Source organism: Lissotriton helveticus, chromosome 11 (genome assembly GCF_964261635.1).
Source record: "Lissotriton helveticus chromosome 11, aLisHel1.1, whole genome shotgun sequence".
Classification (NCBI taxonomy): domain Eukaryota; kingdom Metazoa; phylum Chordata; class Amphibia; order Caudata; family Salamandridae; genus Lissotriton; species Lissotriton helveticus.
In genome coordinates, this window is record NC_136072.1 from 488,158,847 (window position 1) to 488,185,044 (window position 26,198).

Genomic DNA, 26,198 nt, shown 5'->3' on the forward strand with positions numbered 1-26,198 from the left:
TGATGTATCTCTCAATCCTTGCGGCATGGAGCACCGTACAGTAAATACAGCGAATCCATGGTGTCGAAAGGAGGGCGCACTGAATAGTGTTGCATTGCTGTTTTACCTCAGCTATGCAACACTGTTCATAAATGAGGCCCTAAGTTACTTAGAAGTGGGCTGCCACAATATTGTGGTTGAAATTTCAATATAAAACAATTTTGACTAGCACTATAAAGTCAAGGTACATGGATGTGGTGCTAAGAACAGTATGTCTTCACTTCTCTATGTATACCTACCTTGATGATCTAGAGGCACTCGATATTGTGATGTCTGTATATATGCAGGTTGATAATTTTTTCACCTTTAAATTATGACATACACTGCTTAAAACTGTTGTAAATCAAATAATCAACACCTTGTTTGTACTGAGTCACAATTTGTGATGGAGATAAAGTCTTCAAAAGTATTGGTCCGGTAAGATTCATCTCAGCTGAAAATATAACCAACCCTGTAACATGCCATGCAAAGATCTTGAGGCATTTCAGTTTGACTAATATATAAATTGCTGAAAATGACATTTTCGGTGGGAGAGAACTGACCACACTTGTGCAGTAGTGAATCTTTTTTATGACAAGTTGGTTAACAAGGTTATTAGTAGGAAAGAATGACAGCTAGCAACAAATGTTTCTTATAAGAAACTGGCATAGGTCAGCTGAGAATGTGAAAGATATAAAGGAATCATATTTAAAACAGAGTCAAAGACCTTTCCTAGGTTTTTGGGAGCAATAGAGTAAAAGGGGGGTGGGGTGTTACAGATAAAGTCATGAGGGATTTTAGAGAACAATGTTGAACGAAGCAGGCACATACAGGACTTCAGTCTTTGTGGAGATGCGCATGAGGGAGTGTAACGTCACCTAGTGGTGAACAACTAGAACACTGCCAGATAAAGTGGTTTGTGTTTGGGAGAAGATAGAAGGGAAAGAAGATCCATGGGCTATCTTTCTAGATTTGTCAAGAGAAACTAAAAGAGAAAATTATTACTCACAGATGAAATAAAGAATGAGAAAGGGAGCAGACCAAGCCCAGACCCTTTATTGCATTCCACAAAGAGAAGGGTTGGTGTAGATTGGTCAATAAGATTGGTGTGGTAGGAGATTAACTGTTCAATAATCGAACTGTAATCCCAGGGAGGAATTTGAAGTAGATTTGGGTGGTCAACAGTGTTGAATGCCAAGAATAGGTCTAGTGGAATGAAAATGAACGACTCTGTGCTGTTTAGGCTATCTTGTTTCAGGTTTCAACCTATAATAACTGTTAAAACCCCACCAAAACACTGAGAAGCACCTGCATAAATTAAAATGCCATACAAAGAAAGGAAAGTGAGAGAGAATTAGTATTTTTCTTTATTTATTTCTTAAGGGGCCAATACAATGTAACCTTGTTATACAAGGTAGCAACAAGAATGACTGGTCTAAGATTATTCGGATTGAATGTTGTTTAGGAATGTCATTAAAATATTGTTTCGACTTCCTTTTGCTTCCTACAGTTTAGTGTGCTTAGATTAAAGGTGCAGAGTTTTGGAAGCATGTTTTAAGTGTGATCTAATTATGTTATTCTCTGTGAAGAATCTAGAAATATATTAAAATCACATTTGATCTTTTGTTAGTGTTGATCTCTTTCACAGATTGACAAAATGGCTGACTCATATGAATCTTGGGCAATATGTACAATCACATTTACACACCGCACAGACAGAATGGGTAAAATCCTTCAATACATCAGCCCTCTTTTCTCTGTGCGGCTTTCCCTTGGATACCGGAGCTACTGCTTGACTTCCTGATTCACTACATATGCTAATGATCACCAGAAATATTAGGATATACACTTAGAAAAATCAGCAATTATCTGAACAAGAACCTGCTGAATGCTGGTTCCTGCCTAGACTCACGTAGGCATCAGCTGCGTGACTAAGTTGATAGCCAACTCTGCCAGCCTATTCTGAGCCGAACTGTACGTGCCTTCACTTGATTTGCATCCACCACACAGCTGGGCTGGCTGATCCGCCCATGCATTAAATATTAGGTGATCACACACCTGTTCTGATGATGATCTCAATCACATGAGATCGAAACGCCATAGAAGAACCTAACTCCTTATTTTATTATATAACAAATTGCCTAAAAGGAGTCTAATTTCTTGTTGCTTAAATTGGTGCATGTTTTAATGTTTTCTCACTCACCACTGCATGATTTTTTCACTTAACTGTAAGCACTGGATCACGATATTTATCTATATATTTTTTAAATAAAATGATACTCTGCAAATAATAAATGAATTGAATTACAATGTTAAAAGGTGTCCTGCTCTATACTTGCCTTTTATACACTGTATAATGCTGGGTCCTATAAAAATATAGGACATACTGTGTTTTTCTAAAACACTCTGAGACCTTTTGGCCTCAGTAAACCATTGCTTTTCTGAAACCTCTTTTCTAACAAGCAAGTATTAATAGCAGGTCACCTACCTAGCACCCCAGGCTTAAAATATTTAATGCAAGGTGTAGCGTCAAATGCCAGTGAATAGCGTGCTCTCACCATGCATATCGTATAGTGCTGGAAAAATTGACAAGACTTTACGCATACCAACAAAATTCACAGGTGCAAGATGTCCAATTGCTATGTTTGATATCTTTAGCCAATTCTGACTTTTTACCAAACAGTTACGTAAGCATCACAATTCCAAGTCCCAGAATGCAATGTTATGTCTGTTGAAAGCTCAGGACTGACTTAAGTGAGTCATTTGCCATATGGATACTTGGCAGCTATGATTATAATAACCATACAAAAGCTGCTGCACTAATTTTGTGTATCCAGGCAAAGTGTGCAGAAAAGGAGTGGTGGGTGTGTTAAATGCATCACAGTTCAGTGTCTTAGAATGCAGGCCTACAAATTAATATTGTGTAATTTAAAATGTTAAGGTTTCCAAAGGGTAGTCTTCTGTTGCAGGGCAGGCCACCCCTAAAATGTCAATCAAATTCAGTAAAGCATAGGTGAAGACTCAACTGGGTTCGTGCATTTCTTTTAATTAAAACGTTTGAATACAGCATTCTTCCCTTTTTAATCCATTAGTAGTACTGTAAAACAGACAGAGTACGCACAGAGTGACTGGTAGTGTTAATGAAATGCGAGAGGGTAATGAGTGAGTGCGTGTGAGTGTGAGTGCAATACACAGGCTTTCTATGCAATGCAAACCATGTTTAGTAAACAGTGGATAAGAGGTTTTTTTTGGGGGGGTTAGACAGCTGAAAAAATATAAATAAGCGCAGGAGCTAGTTACAGAAAAGCCCGGTTTTCAGCATTTTCCTAAAAATGGCTATGTCAGTCACTTTCCTGAGAGTCAGTGAGAGAAGGTTCCAAGCGTGGGCTCCATGGAACTAAAAGGAATGACCACCGGATCGGGTGCAGCATATCCTGGGGACGGATGCCAGGCTAAACGTGGAGGACCTCCGGGTTCTTGGCGGCACATAGGACGTGGCTCTCCTCTGAGGTACTCCGCACTGCTTCCCTGAAGGGCCTTGAAGAATAGTACCAGAGCCTTAAAACTGATCCTCTTTTTTTACAGGTAGCCTGTGTAAAGCCTTGAGGTGAGGAGACATACAAGTCCTGGGCTCAAGCAGAAGCATTCTGGACCACCTGTAAGCGGTTGAGCAAATATTCAGGAAGGCCTAGGTACAGGACATTGACAATGTCCAGTCTGAAGATGATAGGTACCTGGACTACGGTCTTCCTGTGTTCAAGAGGCAAGAGGGGGAGAAATTTTCTAAGCATTCGTAGAAGCCCAAAACAGGAGCCAGCTACCGACTAGAGAGAGTGCTGTCCTTCATGGTGCGCAGATTCTTGACAGTGCTTTGTGCGGAGAGAGGAGGTGACATATCCGAGGGCCACCAGGGTTTCCACTCGTCTGCAGGTGGGGAGCCAAAAAAGATAACCTCAGATTTCTCTGGATTACATTGAAACTGGTTCTTCCTAAACCGCAAGAACCCCTTTGAGAGACAGGTAATGATCTTCTAACCCTCAAAGTCAGCTCACTTGTCGCAGGTAAACAGGAGCTGTGAGTCGTCCGCATAAGAAATAATGTTAGCGCCACACGCCTCTGCCAGTGGTGCCAAGGGGGACATATACAGGTTGAGACTAGTAGGGCCCAGTAGAGAGCCCTGAGGAACTCCAACATTCAGTCTGGGGTTGGGCCCGCGTAGGGGGAAGTCCAGACTTCCTGTCTTCTGTTCTCAAGGAAGGAGGTACACTATTTTAGAACGGTTCCACCAATTCTGCAGTCCTGTAGCCTGTTCTGGAGTCTAGTGTGCAGAACAGCATCAAAAGCCGCAGAAAGGTCTAATAAAATCAGAATGGCTTTACCCCCCTGTTCCAGCTTCTCCTTCATAAGCTCAGAGACTTCTAGTAGGGCAGTCACTGTACTGTAGTTGGTTCTGAAACCCAACTGGCAGTGGTGTAGGAGATTATTTTTTTATCGTAGTCCGAGATCACTGTATTGCCATATTTTTCTAGGGCCTTGGAGAAAAACGGTAATAGTGAAATGGGTCTCTAATTTGCTGACACTAAGGGGTCTGCAGAGTACTTTTTAAGCAACGTGAGAAATTTAGCACGTTTCCAAATAACAGACATGTGGCCGGCCGTAAGGGAAGAATTGGTCGTGGTCATGGTCAAAGAGCTGAGCAATGGCTATTTCTGTGAAGTGTGTTGTGTGGAAACCATATTAGACGGTGCTGGACAAAGTATTGGAAAATAGGTAGCAGGCGAGCCTGTTGAATAGAAGAGGTAGTGCTACAGCAGGCTTAAAGTAGTGGGTGCACATCCTAGTAAGGTGATACTAAAAAGATGGAACAATGACGTAAGGGTGGATGAAGGGCGGTAGAGATGTTTGATCATTTTCGGACAGATGTGTTTAGCACAGGTTCAGGAGGTTTTTAGTGGGTTTTAGAATGGAGGAGTTCAATGAGCAAGGGTGTCTGGAAGTATGTAAGAATGGCACTGTAGCTGCCAAAAAAAGGGTAGGAGTAAAAAGTTGTTGTTTTTTGCCTAGGGAGTCAGTGTGGTTCTGATGTTGTGGAATTTAGTATGGAACGAATTTGCCATTATTAGTTGTTTGGGTGGATGAAATGATAGAGATGTGGAATTGTAAGAGCAATGATTAACGTTTCTTTGATAGTTGATTATGGTGGGACTGAGGGAGAGATTGTTAGCTTTGGCAATGTGAAAGTACTACTAATGGGGCACATATATTGTTTGTCTGTCTTAAATGATCTTAAGTTAGTTTCAAGCAGTTGCACATCCTTGTCTGCATGCTGTTTTTCTGAGATCGGATAGCCAGAGATATTGAGGGTTGTGTTTCTAGTGTGGAAGGGGAAGTGGCTCTTCATGAGTAGTGTACATCGAGAGCATAGAGGAATATTTTGTTGTGGATGTTAGGATGAGGTGAACTTATTGTGTTATAATAAGGGATGGTAGCGGGGTTATTTTATGTATGGGAGAGGGGCAGGTCCCTGGTGGGTGAATGAGGTTGGTGTGTAGACTGAGTGACATGTATACTGATAAGGCCTCAAGGGCAGACTATTAGGAGGTCAAATGTGTTCCTAAGAGATAAAATAAATATTTGTGTGTAAGTGGCCACATGGCCAGAGAGAAACTGCACAAAGAATGCCGTTTCTGTGTAATTTGTTTTGTAAATATTACAATCTCCAAAGATCTGGATTGGGGAAGAGGTTTTTAATTAGTTCAGAAAATTATCAAGGTGCTCAAGGAAGAAATTAGTTGATTCATGAAAGTAGTAGATGACCACAATGCGTGCTTTGAACTGCGAAGTAAGGTTGAAGAGGCAGTCAGTCTTTACATCGACCTACTTCCCCACATTGACGGGAAAGGTGGTTGAACTGATTACTGACTACTTGGGTTCAAGCTCTGTTATAATGATATAATGATGAATGTAAAGTGAAGCTGAGTAAAGTGAGGGTCAAAGATGTTAGTGACATTTTATTGTAAATTGATCAGACAATCCACTGGCTAAATGACGTTTTTTTTGTGTTCATGGGGATTTTCCGCTGTTCAGGCATTTAAACATTGAAAGTCCCACTCCTTTGGAGCCAGTACTGTGTTTTTGAATCAACCAAGCCTAACATAGCATTGATTGGGTTTCGCTAGACTCGGTGGCAACCCTAGAATACTAGCACTTTTTGGCAGTTATAATTTCTGACAATATCACGCAAGAACTTGGGTCATCATGCAATAGAGATATAGCAACAAGGAAATCATGGGTGCGCATGTACCTGTACTGTCCTGTTGTCAAGTCCCTTGGTTTTCTCCTCAAACTCCACTCCCACGGTGAAATCTAAGTTGTAGTTTCTGAACGTGCTCAACGTTTTTGTTACGAAAACATCTCCATTTTGAACAAGCTCTTTTGTTTGCTTCAGGTGCACTGCTATCTTCCGGGTAGCAAAATCTATGTCTGTTAAGAATAGTACATCTTGGGTTACATTTTGGTAGGTCATATTCAAAGAACAAATTCAATGATATGCATTAGTATTGTGTAGTAAGAGACAGGATGTAAATGCAACCTATACTTGTATACCATGATGTGTCCTTTCACTGTAAAATTTGCACACCCTATCTTACTTACATTCCTGGGTCTCCATTATCATATGGAATCAGTGTGTGAGTGACACCTGTAATAGGTAGCTTGTTTGATGTGCTGAGATGTCTTCTAAGCAGTTCAATAGCCCAAACATGATACCTAGAGTGTGTTTTGAGGTTTGCATCAATTATTGTTCCCTTTTTTTAAGGAAACGGTATTATTGAGTGCTTTTTTCCATCAGTTAAGTACAGAAAGCTGAACAAACAAGGATTCTTAGGATTGAGTTGGCTTCATAAAAATTTACATTTGCATGGTAAGCCAAAGCAATTTTAAAGTCAGATCCAGCTTTCTTTTAGATCTGTGTACAGTAAGTACTTTGGCAACAGTGGTTCTCTCTGGTGTGAGGTGAGTCATCACTATATCTTTATAAAAACGATCAGGGTGCCATACAAAAACAAGTAAGCTGTGGTAAACCCTCTAGAAGCTACCACTAGCTCTTCGTGATTCATTTCTGCCTGACTGTCTATTGCTTATTACTTTTGGAATGAGTGGTGATGAGTGAACCCCAGCATTTCTTAAAGGACAACACTCTTTTAAATGGCTTCCGTGTAGACTTCTGCATGTTAAAAGGTAGGAAAACATTTCTCCCCTCTGTTCCTAGAAAGCCATTATGGATGTCAGCCTGAGCTATCATCATCTTAGTTTAGGAATCTTGATGTTAAATTTGATGCAAATCTTCAACTAGCCTTTTGTATTAAACTAAATCAACTTCACGCTTCAATCAACAGAGAGTCTCGAGAATGATCACTCATCCACTGAACTAGGATATTAGGATTACAGCAAATATGGATCATATAGGGCCCATGATTTACTATGGTAACAACGATGGTAATGTTAGGTTTCTTGCTTTGATCAAATGTTTCTTGAAAACAAGGATAAACCATGGTCATTCATAGTTAACAATACAGAAATCATGGATAACCAATACATGTCCCTGGTAATATAAATATGGTAATGATCATCCTAGATATCTTAAAATTCAACGTTGTTAATTTATGATGCCACCACTCAACTGGTTATGACCTTAGTCAAATTCGACCACGTTTCTATCTTATATTAGCCTAGATTTAATTTCTCATAGAGCTGATAGTAACTTTTAGGCACTATATGTGGTACCATGTTTGCTCTTTGTCTCTTCCTCAGAGTTGATCAAGTAATCTGGGTCCTCTAATCATCTTTTTGATACTAGCAGTTTTTAGAGGCTAATCAATTTGGACCCCTATGTCATCAGCAACAACAACTTAAAGGCAGAGATGTTTCAATTTTAGCCTTTATGTTTTGGAATGTCCTAACAGTGCTTATAGAATTGCAGAGATGTTATTAACTTATAAAAACCCTCCATTTCCACTTTAATTAATGATGCCTAGGAGACCAGTTCTACAGGAACTAGGGGACTCTGGTTCAACTGAGAAATCCTTCAGGTAGGTACTGCCTGTTGTCCTGTGGTTCCAGAGACAAGAGGTAATACTTGTCACAAGGATTTCCTATTGCCACAGGGTTTCATTGGTGACTCCAAACTCATGAACTTGCCAAGTACCTTCATCTTATGCTTGGATTTTAGGGGCTAGTGAGGTTAAAAAGTACTAAAAAACATAAAACATCAGATACAGTTAATACAGTAATAGTAAGAAATGTTATTGTTCAGTCAATGTTACTTACTTTTAGAAGAACATATACCATTCATTTTTAGAACATGCAATTACATAGTAAAAGGATTCTTTTAAGTTGTTCTCTTACAATGGTTGTTAGCATACATATGCCGCTGGTAGGAAGCCTGGGCATCCTAGCATTCTAGTCACTAGAGTAGTACTGGCATAAGGTTGACTTCTTTGCCATAATCGGTGTCTTATATGCACAATGGAGGCGCAACGGGCGCGGTCTCCTAGAGCAGACGTTCTCGGTACTTTGTTGCCATTAAGGTCATTATGGTGACCTTTGCATGAGGTGGCTGTCCGTGGCATATTGAGGACATTCTAGGTATTAAGGCAGTACTGGAATAAGGGGGCCTTCATTGGCATATTGTGGGCAAACAAGTATTATTCTGGGAATCCCTGGTATAAAGGTGTGTGTAGCATGTGATGGTCACCTTTTGCAAATCATTAGTCATTTTTGCATTATGGTGGTCATTTGATGGTCTGTGGTGGCAATTCCAAGTCTTTCATAGACGTCCTCAGACAAGTTAGGCATCCCTTAAATTGTTGGCTACCATAAGAATTAAACTGGTTTTCATGATATGTAATTGTGATACATGGGCATGTGAGGTAGATTATGCTCATGTGTAGCAAAAGGACACTTAGTACATTTAAGTGCTAAAAATGACAAGCTTGTATTTATTTGAACACCCCATTTGTATATTTGTACTACACATGAAAAGCTGGTCTTCAGTGACACAATTTATTTATAAAGCATGTTTTTGTCGATGGGATTGGGTCTAATTACATGAAATGAAAAACTGGCATGTGGGAATGAGATCTGTTTTCCAGGCAATGCCAAGCTGGAGTTTGGCGATAAGACAATTGCATTTACATGATATATTAAAGGATGATTTTAAAATGATGTGCTGGTAGTAGTATGTATTGGTGATGTCTTTCTTCGTGCCAGAGCTTACTTTTCATCTACGCCTTGTATTTCATGATTTATGTAGAGGAAATTCATCATATATATTGATACATTTTACGGATATTTTTTATAAGAACTTCCATCTAAAGCAACAACTGGTTAGATTGGTGTTACTTTAAAGACATATCTCCTGCCTGAATCTGTAACTTGAGATGTATCTTTAATATCTATGCGTGTGGGTGTAGGGACTGATAACAGGACAGGCAAAGGCAAGGAAGGGCAAGATACATATCAGAAAAGGTACATTGAACATCTTTAAAAAAGAAAGAAGGTTATGTCAAATTGAATACTGAACTATGTGAACTACTTGTGAACATTGTGGCTTTTACATCATTCTTTACCTACATTTAATTGAAAAGTGCTCCATTTGCTATAATTTCTACAAGGTCTTCTTGGTGGGGAGGGACCTTAACTGAAAAACGCCTCTCGCACAATTCCCTGTTTAGGTTCACACTTGTACAGCACACCAAGAACTGAAATGTGTCAGGACTGCCTTTTCAGTACTTCCTGTAAAACCTACTAGTTTTATCTAATACCAAGCGCTAGCCATTCACCTTCGCAGAAGATGGGTTTGTAATATTAACAATACCCCCTAGATGGACATATCTGTTTGTTTTCCTCTATACTCAGGTTGTTGGATCATTTTACTTATGGTGATGTGTACACAATCGTTGAACCTTCCCTCACAGTTACAATAGGGCAAAGTATAACTAATTCTTAAAATTATTTTTCAGCATTCTCATTTATTAACCTTGTTTCAATTTAACACAATAGAGAAAATGTATACATAAAAATAACACAAAGACATTAGACAAACACAAATGAATACAAATACATTTGTAGCCCTGTGTCTCCTATTTCTACAACGCAACCCCTTGCCTTAATGAACTAGTGATGGTAAAAAATCAGAATCATATTTGTTCTATAAAAACAGCAGGATCAAGTTGACATTTTGGTCTCTTCATCAAACATACATAAGGCTATCCTGAGGACAAATGTAACTGGATCAATGCTCCACACACCTCTAATAGGAGAGAACTCTCAGCCACAAACCAAGTTATGGCCCTGATCCTATCTGGTTATCAGAATATTAATCTTCTCTAATCTAAATCCAACTGATTCATAGTATGAGCTACACATCACCTCACTGGAATTCCCGTTCAATATGGCTTCAGTACCTTTCATGCCTATATCAGGTCAGCTAGATGAACCTCAATTGTTCAAGCTAACAAGATCAACTTATTCTTTTCATCTAAGTGGGATGCAAAGTGTTATCTATGGGTACATATTTTATACAATTCAGGTGGCTGCTCATGATCACTCTTACTCCATAGGAGTCACAGTATTCACAAATCCAACCAGCTATTAATTGACAAAAAAGCAATAAAAAGAGTCCCTCAAGAGAGTATATTTGGGAAGACCTATTGGTTTTAGATAATTTATTTTAAAATTGTGTTGTAACATACAAAGTAAGACCCCATCAATTCAAAATGAAAAAAAGGGGAGGGACACTGGCGTGACGAAAAGTGAGGGGGCCTCCCTGCACGGTACTTAGGGGGCCCCCTCCAGGCTCAATCAGGAGCTCTCCCAGCCAGAGTTCAGTGCCAAGGGGGCCCCTTGGAGCTAGGGGCCCCCCGCACTGCGTGGGCTGCGGGGCCTGTGTTACGCCCCTGGGGAGGGAGGGTTCACTTCCTGGGGAAGCACAGCCTCCGTGGGCAGCTCTTGAATATGTTTTTTTCCCTGAGTACCTGTTTAAGAACTCTTTGAAAAATCTTCACTTTTTTTGCAAAAGTGAGTGGGGCAGGGTATGCCTGGCAAGAGTCATTAGAATTATAGTCTAAAGGTGTGGAGTGTTTTCCTTTTCAGGCTATTCACATAGTTTAGTCTAGGCCATAGATGTGGATTGCTGAGAACCTAGTGGTGTTCAAAAGTATGCAAGGGGCCTCTGAGAATGAGGTGCCAAAGGACCAGCTGCTTTTGCCAGACACGTGGGAGCTTTTGTGTGCTCAATGTTGGTCTCTGGGTGAGTTGTCTGAAGGGCAGTTAGGGGTCTCTGAACCTCTCAGAGGGAAGAGAAGGTGAGGGGGGTTAAGGTCTACATGGGGCTCTCTGAAGGCCAAAGGAGAATCAGTGTTGAGCTCGCTCATCGGGGATTCCAGCACTGCTGGGAAATCTTATTTGTTAAACAGTGCTTGTGCTGGTTAGTACTGTCTGTGGTGCTATTCTTGATGTAGTTCAGAGTCTCTCTTTTTATGTGGATAGCATGTGCTTTGTCTACAGAAAGTTTGTTAGCTGGAGGCTCTACTATAGAAATCAGGTGAGATTCAATAAAATCTAAATCTCACTCACTATCAGTGTCTGTTATCATACTCAGACTTTGGTCCACTCCTGGTGCTGAAATCAAAGCTGTTAAAGGTGCCAGGCTGTCGTTAATTAACTGACATCTGGGCCATCTCTGACTTCTTCTCATGTCCCCGACAGCGTTGCTGATCCCGCCCAACGAGCTGAAGTGAGGTGCTTGCATCACATCGACCTGACGCCTCTAAAGTACAGAGTTGAAGTGAGCTGTGATATCTGATGTTTAGGGCCTTTTGACCCCTGCTTCTGCAATCTGCTTTAACCGCACTTCTTCTCTGGCACAGAACTGTGAACCGAATCACTTCTTAATGCTTCTTCAGATGATGAAACCAAGTAACAGGGAGAAGAATAGTGGCGCAATTGTGTCATGTGGTGTAGTTACCAGTTCCTCACAACGAAAACTGCAAATTAGCCACTCGCGCCAAATCTCCTGTCATTAGGCTTTAACATGCGTCTGGCAGTCAAAGGACAGCCAGACTCGCGGATGCGCAGTAGTGGTGGTCTTCCAACCGCCCCATTACGACCGGGGCTGTAGGGCAGCCTTTGGACTAATGCAACCGCCATGTATCAGAGATCCCTGACAGTCGTGCAGCAGTATTGAGGCCGCAATACACTTGGCGGGGCTGCTGCGGCCCAACCAAGCGTATTAGGAGTTTCCTCAAAGCCACACTTTTCATGGCGGTGCGACCGTCATGAAAAGTGTAGCTGTGAGGAAACTGAGGGGGCCCTACATGGCCCCCTGGTGCCTCCCGCCATGTGGATGCACCCAGGGGGGCACAACATGTGCCCCCATGAGTGCGTGCACACCAGTACCTGCACGGCTTGGACTGCAGCAGTTGATGCCATGCAGGTACTGCCTTTGATGTTCCCATTGTAGTGCCTATTTTATAGGCACCGTCCTGGGAACATCAAAGAACCGACTGCCAAACAGGAGAAAACTCCTGATCTGGCGGGCAGTTTGTACATAGGTTTGATGGTGCGGGAGCGGGGCAGTCCCGCTCCTGCACCGCCAAACTCACAATAAAGCCCTTAGTCTTTCTCTATTTTCAACTGTAGACTTATGTGTAAATGATGGCATTACTTGGCAATTTCTTCTCAGCAATGTGGGCTGGAATGGAGCAGGCGTTCGCATTTATGAGTTTTAAATGGGATTGTTAAAGAAAAACGCTAGATAATTCAGCTTTCATGCTTTTTAGTGAATGTTTCATGTCTGTATTCTTGTCAGCAAGCTGGATTTTAAATTTGCATGCTTTCAGTAACATTAATGTTTCTTACAGGGAAGGTGATGTATTGGATCTCACACAATGCTGTTACGTTGTGGTATTTTATGTTATAATATGTTACACTGTTATGCTGTGGTAGCTATGTAATCTGATGGTATTTTTAGTCAGGCTCTGCATTAATAAGACAGATTAAGCAGCAGGTTCTTAAGTAGTGCAGTCTGATTCTTCTATTTTCAATTGACTGATACTATTCACTGCTCAGTGCAGAAACTCTGTTGTGCTAATTTAAGATACTAGGTTAAAAGCAATTATACAGAATTTGTAAATATTCTGCAATTAATGGTTTTGCAAGAACAGAAGTGTCCCTGGTGGGATAGGTGCAGTTTGCCTTGTTGCTAAAAAGCACCTATGTGTCACGCACACCTTTTCCTGCTTGTTCCAAATAAGCATACTTAAATACTTCCTTTTGCATGTACCGATCAAACATTTCTGAACTTTGTTTAGAAAATCACACCACTTTTTGTCTCTTAGAAAAGATAGTACCCCTCATATCCATGTGATTTTAAAATATGTTCTTCCCCATTTATATATGTGCTAATCTAATTTATTTATTGGATTTATATAACTCTTATACAAACAAGAGGCTGCTTCAGAGCACTAATAAGAGAAAACCATTTTCACAAATCTCTCTGATCCCTAGATTGAAAGCTGCACTCAATGTAACTGCAGATTGAAGTAGAACATTAATATTTTGTTGAGACACCACAATCGTTCAGCAGAGTGGGGAAGTATGGTTGAAAGAAAGACATTGTCTGGCCTGGGCTGACCACCAACTAAGTGCTTTGACTCCTCTGCATGCCCCTGCATTATCTAAAATGGCGACTGTGACTCGCGCTCCTATGTGGGAAGAAGTTAATCCTAATTTGTTGCTTGAATCTAAACCCAAGGGGATCTTTCTTTTGATGCATGTCTGTTAGACCAGTCATCCTTAGGGTGGTTTCCCCCCCCCATAAAAAGTTGCCAGCTTACCTCCTCTTTGTGCTGCATCTTTTTGTTGGCTTTAGGACTCTGAGCACTTTACCACTGATGATCAGTGCTTAAGTATACATGCTTCTCTCCTAAACATGGTGACATTGGTGTATACCCAGTTGAAATATTTAATTTACTTATATGTCTCTTGTAAAGAGATAGACCAAGTACCCAGGGCCTGTAAACTAAATGCCTCTAGTGGGCCTGCAGCACCCACCCAAGTTGCCTTTCAAACCTGTCTCAGTCCTGCTACTGAATGTGCGTGTAGTTTACTGCTACCTTGTTGTGGCATTTAAAACTACTTGACAAGCCTTAATCTCACCTTTTACTACACATACGTCACCCCTAATGTAGGCCCTAGGTATCCCGAAGGGCAGGGTGCTGTGTAAGTAAATGATAGGATATGTACTCTTATGTTGTGCATGTCTTGGAAGTGACAAACTCCCAAATTAGTTTTCCACTACTGTGAGGCCTTTCAAAGACTAGCATTGGGAATTTCCTAATACACTTTTAAGCTGTAATTCTTTATCAGAAAGGAGTAGCTGTATCATGTTTCATATTTTTGGAATGGTAATGATAAATTGTCTTTACTGGTAAGGTTGGATTTAACATTGCTATTTCAATAATGCCGCTTTTAGAAAGTTAACATTTCTTTGCTCTTAACTTAGCTCTGTGTGTCTGCAGCTTGTCTCCAATACACATCTTGGGTGGGTGGCATCTACACTTTGTGCATTCCCTCTAGACAGCCACAAACTCAGGAAAGGTGGGTGTGACAGAGAACTCATCTGCATTCTGATAGCTCTTCCTGGGCAGGAAAGGAGAGGGTCTGACACTTACACCTGAATAGGCAGGGTCCTGTTTCCTCCATAATAGGCTGATTACTTCCCACAGATAGCTTGGCAGACAGGGCTGGAATGATAGGGGACCTGTGCACTTCAAGGGTCTGCGTTGATGTCACCCCCACTTTAAAGGCACATTTTGGTATAAGCACTTGGGCTTGGGCCCTACCAAGACAGTGCACTACTGAATCTGTGAAGAATTCTGCCAGGAGTAAAGACTGCTGTGCTACAAGGATTGCCATGCTGCTTGACTGCTGCTCTGAAAGAACTGCTTTGCTGTGCTGTCCTTCTGCCTACTGATCTCTGCCCTGCTGAGTACAAGGACTGGACCATCTCACTTGAACCCAGAGTGACTCCAATGTCTTGCTGGCTTGCCCCTTGTTCTGAAGTCTCAGGGCCATCAAAGACTTCCTTCAACTCTGCAGAAGCACCTGAACTCTGTCATCGATAAGTCTTGTCCTTCCATGTGGTGCCAACCCAGTCCTGATCCCTTGAAACATGATTTATGCTGCCCAGAACCCTCAAAATCGATGCAGTGACGTCTTTGCGCCACTTGGAACAGATGCATTGCCCTTCCATGCCACCGCAGGAGCCAATCAATTACATCATCTCGACGGACTACGCAGATCGACTATGGTGGACAGCGCAGCTCGACAGCAATGCAGTGCCTGCATCGTAAAGGCGTTCAGCGCCGAAGGGTTCATGACCTGCACGTATCAGACCAGATGCAGTCTTCAATGCTTGTGTCAAGTACCTGAAATCCAGAATCCGGGTTTCCACTGGGACCGATGCTTATTCCTCTATCCCCAAACCCGGATACAGAGGTCACATGGACCTCAGCATCCAAGAGGGGGAAAAGGGGATTGGGAATGAAAGAGAAACACACCACGTCTGCTTCTAATGCTCTGGTTTGTTCTTCTTTTGTCTATGCTCAGGTCTTTTCTTCTTTTGTCCGCTTCTTTCTTTTAAGTCTCTTTCTGAAATGACAAACACACTAACTGGTAGGGTAATGTGTCGCCTTATGTAAATCTTCTCCTTACTCTTCTTACCAATTCTTGTACTCGAACTGCCTCCGTTTTATTTAAACCAAAAACTAAGTTCACTTACCGCAGCCGCGGTAGGAAATGTTGCGCAGGACTTCCGAAAATACATACGGGCCTGAAACGTCTGTTCGGGAAGCTAATGCGCACTAAAATTGGACACGGGGCTGAAGACGCGACCGTTTCCACTGAAACTACAGTTGAAGTCCGTGGTTCCTCAGAATTGGAACCGCAAACTCAGCTGCGGAGAGACGACCCGCAACTCAATGAAGAATTGCGGCGGCCATCTTGGAATTCCGCCCTCGCCCTGACAAACGCCTTTTCCTGCAACCGGCTGAAAATCGATCTGCCAGTAGTCTTCTTGTGCCCAAATAGCTCCTGGGGATTATCTTAGACTTTGAAGACACTGCCTGGGATCTAATCAAGGGTCTAACTGGACCGAACCTGACAGCTTGCGTCATCCAAGGTACTTTTCAGTGGGACCTATATGAGTCCGAAACTGGCCTGCCCTCCATCATGGTCTGCCTGAGCTTTGGATTTACCCTGGTCTAGCACAACTTCAAGTAACACCTAAGCGCTAGTTGACGCCAAGCACTAGATTTTGATTTCATCTTTAAATATTTCCTAGCTACGGTATACTTATTTAATTTTTTGACGTTTTGGTCTTGTTTCACTCATTACATTATTGGCTATGTTTCTAAAGCTGTGTGGAGTCGTTGTGTGGTGTTTTCATTGTAATACTGTGTGTGTGGCACAAATACTTTACACATTGCCTCTTTAGATTAGCGTGACTTCTCTGTACCAAGCTACCAGAGGGTGAGCACAGGTTAGCCATTGGTGTGTATCTTGATTACCCTTACTAGGATTGTGGTCCCTAGTTGGACTGAGTGCATACTTCTGTCAACTAGAGACACAATTTTTAACAGTGTCCATATATGGTACGTTTCCTAAATGTATATGTTGGGTAGTTTGATATTTGCAGTGCACCTCTAAATTATGTTTGCATGCCTCTTCTGAAACTTTATCACAAACAGAAAGCAAATGCAATGTTCGGATCAGCAGTCATTTTTGGATTCAGAGAGGCATACTTATAATGAAAATAACAAAAGTACAATTACCCCTATGTAAGGAAAACAATGGCATTGGACAACTATGCAGGCCAAGGTGAGGCCGCATCAGTTGTCCTTGCCCCCAAAAAATATTTTCTTCTTTGAGGCTCTGTCACTCACTTCTTTTGGACAGTGGGAAATATTTGAGGCAAACCCACATGCTAGTCATTTTTGCATACACCATGTGTCTCAGGTAGTGGTTAAACATGCACTGTGTCAGGGGTGAGGGCTCATCCAGTCCTATTTTGCCATTTGCAAAAAGACACATGTTTTGCTTTTCACATTAGTAAAGATGAGTGGCATCTACCAAAATGTAAGCTAAAGACAAGACTTGGGGGCATATGTATCAAAGAATGGTTTTGTGATTATCAGATAGCGATTTTTAGAGAATCGCTATTTGAGAATCGCAAAACGAGATGTAATTAAAAATTAGCAAATATTTTGCGATTCCTTGGCATTCCTTAATTGCGATTCGCAAATTGAGAGTCGCAATTAAGGAATGGCTTCCCATTAATTTCTATGGGCTTCTATGAACGGCAATTGCATGCTCAATTTGCGATTACCTAATAGCTACTCGCAAATTGCGCATGCAATTTCAAGGGTGCAAGGGTTCCAAAAGGACACCCTATTGCACCCCTGAAATGTGCATGTGTGCACATGTGGCACACATACATGCCCTAAGGGCATGTATGTGCGCCACATGGCACATTGAAAAATGCAAAAAAGGGAATTTTGGAGGAAGAAGTCACATAAAGTAAATGAAACCTTTAATATTTTGCATGCAAAGTTTCCTGTGAGGAGAAGGTTTTGTGGTGACTGTAGCTTGATTTTTTTGAAGTTCTGGGACCATATTCATATTTTCATCATAAGCATACGTTTAAGGAAAAAATACCCCTATTAATGCCTGCCAGAATTCACAGAAAGAATTCTGCAGATGTAATGGATTTACTATTGCAGATTCCTTGGTCATGAGTTCGGAAACATTCAGTTGTAGGAAATCCCCTGCAAAAGGTGGTGAAGACAAGGGGACAATGGTCATTAAAAGGCTAAATTTGCCTTTCTGATTTGTGACTGCTCACTGTAATGATGTTGATGCAAAGTGCCCAGTGACCCAACTGGTCAGGCACTAGGACCGGCCCGAGTGAGGGACGAGGGCAGGCGGAAAGGGAGGAGCTGGGGACCAAGTGGACAGGAAAGGGCAGTATGCTGTTGGGACTTGAAGAAGAAGGATGACTAATAAAGAAGGTCCATGACCCTACCCCACTGTGTCCGCCTGAGTTATTGGGGGCTGGACACGACAACTGGCGACGAGGGTGGGATGAAACCCCAAGCGTGTGGACAGCCACAGCAGCAACCGGCGACCGACTGGCCCGGAGCTCGCCCCACATCTGGAGGCTCGAGCACGCTGCGAAAAACGCCCACCGAGTGCCCACCTCGGCGGCGGAATAGCGGTCATTAAAGCGCCTACCGAGTGCCCACCTCGGCAGCGGAATAGCGTTAAATAAAGCGCCTACCGAGTGCCCACCTCGGCGGCGGAATAGCGTTAAATAAAGCGCCTACCGAGTGCCCACCTCGGCGGCGGAATAGCGTTAAATAAAGCGCCTACCGAGTGCCCACCTCGGCGGCGGAAAAGCGGTAAATAAAGCGCCTACCGAGTGCCCACCTCGGCGGCGGAAGCGCGCTGACAAAAGCGCCCACCGAGTGCCCACCTCGGCGGCGGACGCGTGTGGCCAAAGAAAACGCCTACCGAGTGCCCACCTCGGCAGCAGAAGTGAAGGAAATAGAAGCGTGTGGCCAAAGGAAACGCCTACCGAGTGCCCACCTCGGCGGCAGAAGTGAAGGAAATTGCCCTACCTTGATTGGTGACTCAAGCGGTGGACCACGGCTCCGGTGAGTGAAATCGCCGCCTAACTGCCCCCCCCCGCCAAAGAAACGAGCAGAAACGACCGAAATCTCGCTGAAAACGAGATTCTCGGCGGCCATCTTGAAGTCAGGCAATATTGACCAATCCCCCGCGAGGGATCATCGGCGGCCATTTTGAAGTCAGGCAAAGTGCCTGAAACAGCAAATAAGCACTGACAAGCAACAAACAAGCATTGCAAGTAGCAAACAAGCATTGGCAAATACAACAGCTGTAACAAACAAGCATTGGTAAATGCAACAGAAGAAACAAAACAAGCAGTGGCAAATGCAACAGAAATAACAAACAAACCTTGGCAAATGCAACAGAAGTAACAAATAAGCACTGACAAGCAACAAACAAGCATTGGCAAGTAACAAACAAGCATTGGCAAATACAACAGCTGTAACAAACAAGCATTGGTAAATGCAACAGGAGTGACAAACAAGCATTGGTAAATGCAACAGAAGAAAAGAAAAAGCATTGGCAAATGCAACAGAAATACCAAACAAACCTTGGCAAATGCAACAGAAGTAACAAATAAGGACTGACAAGCACAAACAAGCACTGGCAAGTGCAAAACAAATGGTGTAAACAAACATAACAAGCACCAGATAGTGCAAATCTCGAATGCGACAAACACAAGCAAATGTAACGCTACGCAAAGAGAAGAATTAAAATAAAGGAGGTGAGAAACTAAATGGTCCAGAATCATACCGAGATAGCCTAAAAGGAAACAGTCCTGTGACCGTAGCAGATCAAGATCTTCCTCCATCATGACGGTGGGGAAAGCAACCCAACGATCCAATCCCTACATTGAAGTGCCACCCCCAGTGACACAGACTGACATTCAGAGTTTGGGTCCCAAATGGAACCGGTGGCTGGAATCACTGGACGACTTTCTTGACGCCACCGGTGAGCGAAGAGATGGAAAATGTCTGTTGTTACTGCTCCAGTTGGTGGGCCATGAGGGCCGACGTTTAATCAGAACATTTTCTGAAAAGGACACAGAGACCTATGAAAGACTACAAGAGACATTACGTGCCCATTTCGACGCAAAGGATGACGTGGATCATGAACGCATCGTTTTCAACACAGCACGGCAGGAACCAGGAGAATCATTGCCAAACTTCATCACCCGTTTGCAGAGTCTGGTACAACGCTGCCACTTCAACACATTTACAAATGAGGACGCAGTTCGACTTCGGGTAATCGAAGGCTGTTCAAGGTCTAGTACAAAGCACAAGATTCTTCGAGGGCATTTATCACTAAAGGAAATAATCAAGAAGGCCGAAGTTGGAGAGCGGGTAAAAGCAAGAGAACTATCAAAAGAACCGCACCTATGTGCAAGACACCAAGATACCAGAAAAGAGACATCTCTAAGGTCGGTGAATAAAGCACAAGAAATAAACAAAACCAGAAACGGGGAGGATGAAGACGAATCAGAGACAAGACAACGAGAGAAACAAAGTAACATGAAGTACTCTGAGTCAACAACACAAAAGACCGAGATGATCCAGGAGTACGACAGCGTCACTTATTCAAACTCAACATGTAGTGCAAGTGATTATGAAGCAGATGAAGCTTCAAGTGAGACAGATCGCACCAATGGACCAGATGACAGCCTGCCCAACAAATGTGCAAGAAAGGCAAATTATAGAAGTCTGGACCAGTTACGCCAGCACTGGAATTCGGTACATGATCACACCCGTAACACAGAGGTCAGTGCACAAAACAAGCGGGAAGGAGAAGAAAACCGGATAAGACAGACTGACTCACTCGGACACCGGGAAGAGGAAGACAAACACATCCACGACATCCGAGACAATGAAGAAACAGAGAGGAGACCATCATCATCACACGAGAGAGGTAGAAATGACATGCCAAGAGATCAACCACAAGAGATAGATATGTGGTCATCAAACAACCCATCCAGCAAGACGACATCGAAGTCATTTCGAGAAAGGTACCCGGAGAAATATGCCAAAGAGAACTCCGACTCTAGGAGCAGCTCGTCACGGCCTACCTATTTAAAAAATCATCTATTCAAGACACACTCAAGAGAACGGTATCAAAGGACATCGTCAGAAGACTCCTCTGATTCAGAAAGCACGTCTGTTCGATCCCTCGAGTCGACCGAGTCATGGTCCCAACGACGGCCATGGCGTCAACCACCTGAACACACCTCAGAACCAAAGGACATCAGTCATGTCAAGAGTAAAGTATCTCACATCAATGTCCCTGAGTACTCAGTCACTTCACAAGACAACCTGTCATGTCAACCGCATATACATCAAGATACAAACCATATACCCTCACCACGGATAGGGTCAGCGAGGCTGACCCACAGGGCCTACGGAAAGAAAATAAAGATAGTGGACACTACCAACCGGATAAGAAAGGAATATCCAGTCACCCCGCAAGGAAGACAAGACGTGTTAACAGAGACAGACCATCATCCGATGAGAGAGAAACATGCACAGGCCCAGACGGCCAAAGAGCTCACCAGTCATAAACATGAGTGGGAGTGGTTGAGGCAAACAGAGGCAGCGAATGAGTCCCCGAACCAAACCAAGATGGTCTTTTCAGATAGCGCCTCACCGTCTGGTATACATGACTCTGAACAGGAAGGCAGTGTTGTCCAGGACCAGACAAGACAAAAGGAAGTACAGCTGATTGGAAACCACCACGAACCTGAGCACAAGAAGACCACGCGAGAGAAGCTGATTGGAAACCACCACGAACTTGAGCACAAGAAGACCACGCGAGAGAAGCTGATTGGAAACCACCACGAACTTGAGCACAAGAAGACCACGCGAGACGTCTCGCAATTACAAAGATACACTACTGTAACAAAAGATGTTCTCGTCAAAGCAACAGAAAGCCATACAAAAGAAATGGAGATGCATCTTCGTAGCCCAAATAGGCGGCCTGCAGACCCGTGTGGCTGACTGAGGAACCATTAAACATGTCAGACGCTAAAATTATTTTGTCAACAAGGGGGAGATGCAATCGTGTGATTCAGTCCAGTGTTTCAACAAAACGGAACTATAAGAACTACAGTGGCTGACGGAAGACGACTCACCCGCATCGTGAAACCGTAACGAAACTGGAACAGAGAGATCCTGAGACACTGCCAACTGACAGTCAGGCACGATGGAGACTGCCGCTGAGAATGAGCCCGACAGGCCATACCGTATCACTTCATCGAAGAATTCAAAAGAAAGACAATTTCCTGTTTGCCGTGGTGTATATTATTTTGTTTTCTTTATCCACAGAGGGGGGAGATGTAATGATGTTGATGCAAAGTGCCCAGTGACCCAACTGGTCAGGCACTAGGACCGGCCCGAGTGAGGGACGAGGGCAGGCGGAAAGGGAGGAGCTGGGGACCAAGTGGACAGGAAAGGGCAGTATGCTGTTGGGACTTGAAGAAGAAGGATGACTAATAAAGAAGGTCCATGACCCTACCCCACTGTGTCCGCCTGAGTTATTGGGGGCTGGACACGACACTCACAAACATTTATTTGTGGGCATTCACAAACTGAAATCCGACCACTTCCAACACTAGAAATGTTGAGAAGGTTACTCCAGCCACGGGCTGGAATGCTGGAATTACTCGAGCCATGGGTTTGAGTAACTCCTTTTCCAAGACTTGAATGGGAATCAATGACCCCCAGGTTTGCTGGGGGGGGGGGGGGTATTTTGAAGGGCTTCCTTTAGCCGCAGGCTGTGCAAGTGAGAGCGGTGAGGCGTTGGGCCGGGTGGGGAGTAGGGCGGTTCGACAGATGATGACAGAAAATTAAATGAGTAAATAATTTTCCCTTGTCGTCGTCTGTTAAAATCCCCCTCACCCGGCCTCAACGCTCTTACCTGCATGGGCCTCAGATGGCTTCCTCTAAGGAGAAGAATGAATTCTTCGCAGAAAGAAAAGAATATGTGTTAGCACAGGGTAAATGCATCCCTTAATTGTTTATTCTACGCTATATAATTCTCTCCATGAAGGAAGTAGCACATCAGAAAAGTCACATGACATTCACAATAATATGCTTGGAATCTTGAACCTGGCACACCTTTTCAGGCGTACTACCAGGCATGTTTGTCAACTCACAAAGTAGTAAATAGGCATCTGTACCTAAGCATACTTCTATGGATGCAGATGTACTATGTTTTCCTTGAAAGTGGCTTTGCTTTTTTAAATATGACCTAGCCATGAAATACAGAAGCTGTGATTATACATGAACAGCACAGAAAGAGTATGGTATCATAAGAAGCAGCATTTTCACTTTTCCCAGCTGCAGAAAATGCTGCTTTCTTTGCCAGATTCATTGCTCCAACCGCCTTTTGAAAGCAGCAACAAGTCCCATCTTGTAGTGGACTATGCAGTAAGATATCTAGTTGTGACTAAACTACTAGTCTGAGGGGATGTAAAGGAAGATATTATCAGTCACATATGATGGAACCCTTGGCAGGCCTGGGATTACTGATCCCAAAGAGAGGAGCTGAGTTGTGTATTAGGGGCAACAGCGGTGCCCTCCACTCAACTCACCACAAATAATGAATCCCTTTGTCCTACACAGGAGTGGCTCGTGCAGATAAGAGTGGAGGGGCAGGGTGCGGGGGACTCGACAGACAACAACAAGGAAAAACAAAATAAATAATAAATGTTTCCCTGATCGTTGTCTGTCGAGTCCCCCCCACGCCACCCACTGCTCTTACTTGCACGAGCCACTCCTACTCCTACACCCAGATCAAATCCCTATTGGCTCAACACTTCAAGTAGTATAGTAAGGAAAGAGCTCTGACCAATTCATGTTTGGTTAAAAAAGAGGGTTTCTAATATTGACCTCCCAAATCCTCTGACTTACCCACTGCGATTCCGTAGAGGCCACCAGATGGCAATTGCGTTAGGCTCTGCAATACAAAATATACTCACACACTGGCGCACTTCCCACATTCCAACCTTCACAGGCTGGCTACATCGCCTGTGGAATGTTCTCAGAATGGAGAAACTGGCATTGAAAATAGCGGGGGAGGGGTCCAGGTATGTTAACTGTGGCAACCCTTCCTATCCCTCTTAGCCTCTGATTTCCGGGAAGTCACCTGCCCCCGATACCTCCGACTGCTGCACCTCTTTGATACACAACAGGCAAAGTAGTGATTAAGGCCAAGTACAGTTTCAGACAGCCTAGTTAGTGGACATGGAACACGGGTGGGGGGTGGTGAGGAATGGTTGGGGGGTTTATAAGGTTTTCCCCCCTTTATTTTTTATTTCTTGTAAGGGTTTCCTGTTTTGGTACAAGCCCTGTGTTATGCGTTGCGGACCTTGATTGTCCATTTAAGCCATATGTTACGCAACACCGATGATGTAACAGCTAACCCTGCATTGTTATATTCGGGTATGTTGAAATTTCAATAAAGAGATTTAAACCATAAAAAAGAGGGTTTCAACTTCTTAAGGACATGCAGCTATGAAAACATTTTGTTAAATTTGGAGAACATCATGTAGGCAACCAATGTTGGCTGGGCTCTAGTTTGTATTATTTCAGATATTGACAAATGACTTGCAAATGATTGAATGTGCCCTATGTCAAACGTCATCAAGATGATATATCTTCTATATGAGATCTAGACCAACGATTTCTTTGTAATCCATTTCACATGATCTGTTTAATATCATTTACAATTTAGCGGAAACCAATTTATAGAGTGTCTTTTTTTACAATTACCTTTACATGATTTAAAAAAAATATTAAAAATGTATCCTACAAATGGGTTTATCTGTTATTTTTCCTTCAAGGATTACAATGGTTGTTTTTCACTCTACACCCTACCAGTCCCAAGTCATTAGGCAATGTTTCACTTTTTTAAAGTTGCAGTTCTGTTTAGATCCCTCTTTTCCCTTATGTTCCTAACCTCCTTCCACATGCTCCTACTTCCTCCCCCTTTTTAGGTTTTAGGTCTGGCATTAGCTAAGACCTTTTTATTTGACTAGAATACAATATAACATGTTTTAATAAAATTATATATAATATCCCTATATGTAGGACTGTCAGCCAGCACTCTTCATCCACTGGTCTGTTGTTGTGTCATTCACATTTGCCTCCCAACCACTACATTATACAACATACAACATGGGACACTTGACCAGCCCACTTGAGCCATCTTTTCTGTTCCTTGATAGTGATGACATTTTGCCTGTGCGTAAGTGCACATCCGCTTATCTGACATAGCAATCATCTAGCCTACCAAGTTTTGCACTTTAGCTTCACTTCTGTTGTGCACTTCATCTTCAATTCTTTGAGATGCTGTTGCTGCTGGACCTGTGTCCTGCCCCTTAATGCCTCTTGTACATTTGGCAAGAAATGCACTTTATCACCTTGTCTTTCAGCTGCACTTCTTATTGGGACTATGCCTCCAGAGGCGTTTTAAGGCATGGGCAAAGTGGGCCCTGGCCCAGGGCCCCAGCCTTTCAGGGGGCCCCCTGATAGAACCAGCTCTGTTCTGCAGAGTCTTGCCCATTGACCCTGAATAATTCGTAAACAGATTGTTGTAAATACTGTTTTCCTTTTATTTATTTTTAATGTGGGTGATGGGTGACAGTCTATTACAGGTATTTTGCAGAGAAATGCTGTGCTTAGGTATCATGCAAAAGTTTCTTTTTGATCAAAACAGGAGCTCACTTATGAGAAATGGGAGGGTGTCAGTGTGATTATTTTCAGTAATATTAGTGAGCTGCTGCTGCTGTGTTACAATATTGAAAACACACATCACTATCGTTATATATTAGATGCAAACACATTTAGAATTTGGACGATTGCTGCACTGTCAGTGAGCTGGCCAAAGAGGGCCTGAAAGAGCTGAAATTGGATCATAAATTCAAAACTGTTCTGAACAGGGGCTCCCAAAATACGTTTGGCCCAGGGCCCTCGAAATTCTTAAGATGTCCCTGTGTGCCTCACCTCCTGAGGCATCACTCGCAATTGATGGCAATGCACATTTAGGAAGCCTCTCTAGCATACATGCTAAAATTTCGGAACAAGAAAGAGAGGAGAATTTATTTTCATCTTCGACTAACATTGAATGAGAGGCATTTTTATGAGGGAGACAGCTAAAATAAAGCTCTATTTGGCTTTAAAAATCGAGATTCGCCATTCTAAATCGTGTCAGTTGGCATGCATGCTACCAAGCTACCATGCACTAACTCATCAACAGGCACTTGTTTTCCTGCTGCTGAGTCTCCCCTGTGTCCGCACCCTTCAGTGAGCAGTTGCCTAAGCTTCTTTTCAGGTTGTTTAGGTATTTCCATCCTTTCGTCACCCCTCTCTTTTTTCACGTGATGTGTGAGCTAACAAGCTTTTTCTTAAAAAAAAAATCAAAAAAACATTCTACAGTGC

The 26,198-nt window shown here is 42.9% G+C and overlaps 1 protein-coding gene across 1 annotated transcript in view; it reads right to left on the minus strand.

The window, feature by feature from the left end:
• Window positions 1-26,198, minus strand: part of RBP2 (retinol binding protein 2) — a 48,166-nt gene that overhangs the window by 16,490 nt on the left and 5,478 nt on the right. Inside the window, exon 2 of the mRNA XM_078666100.1 lies at window positions 6,323-6,501. Within this exon, the coding sequence (XP_078522226.1) occupies window positions 6,323-6,501 (179 nt within the window). The remainder of the gene's footprint in view (window positions 1-6,322; window positions 6,502-26,198) is intronic.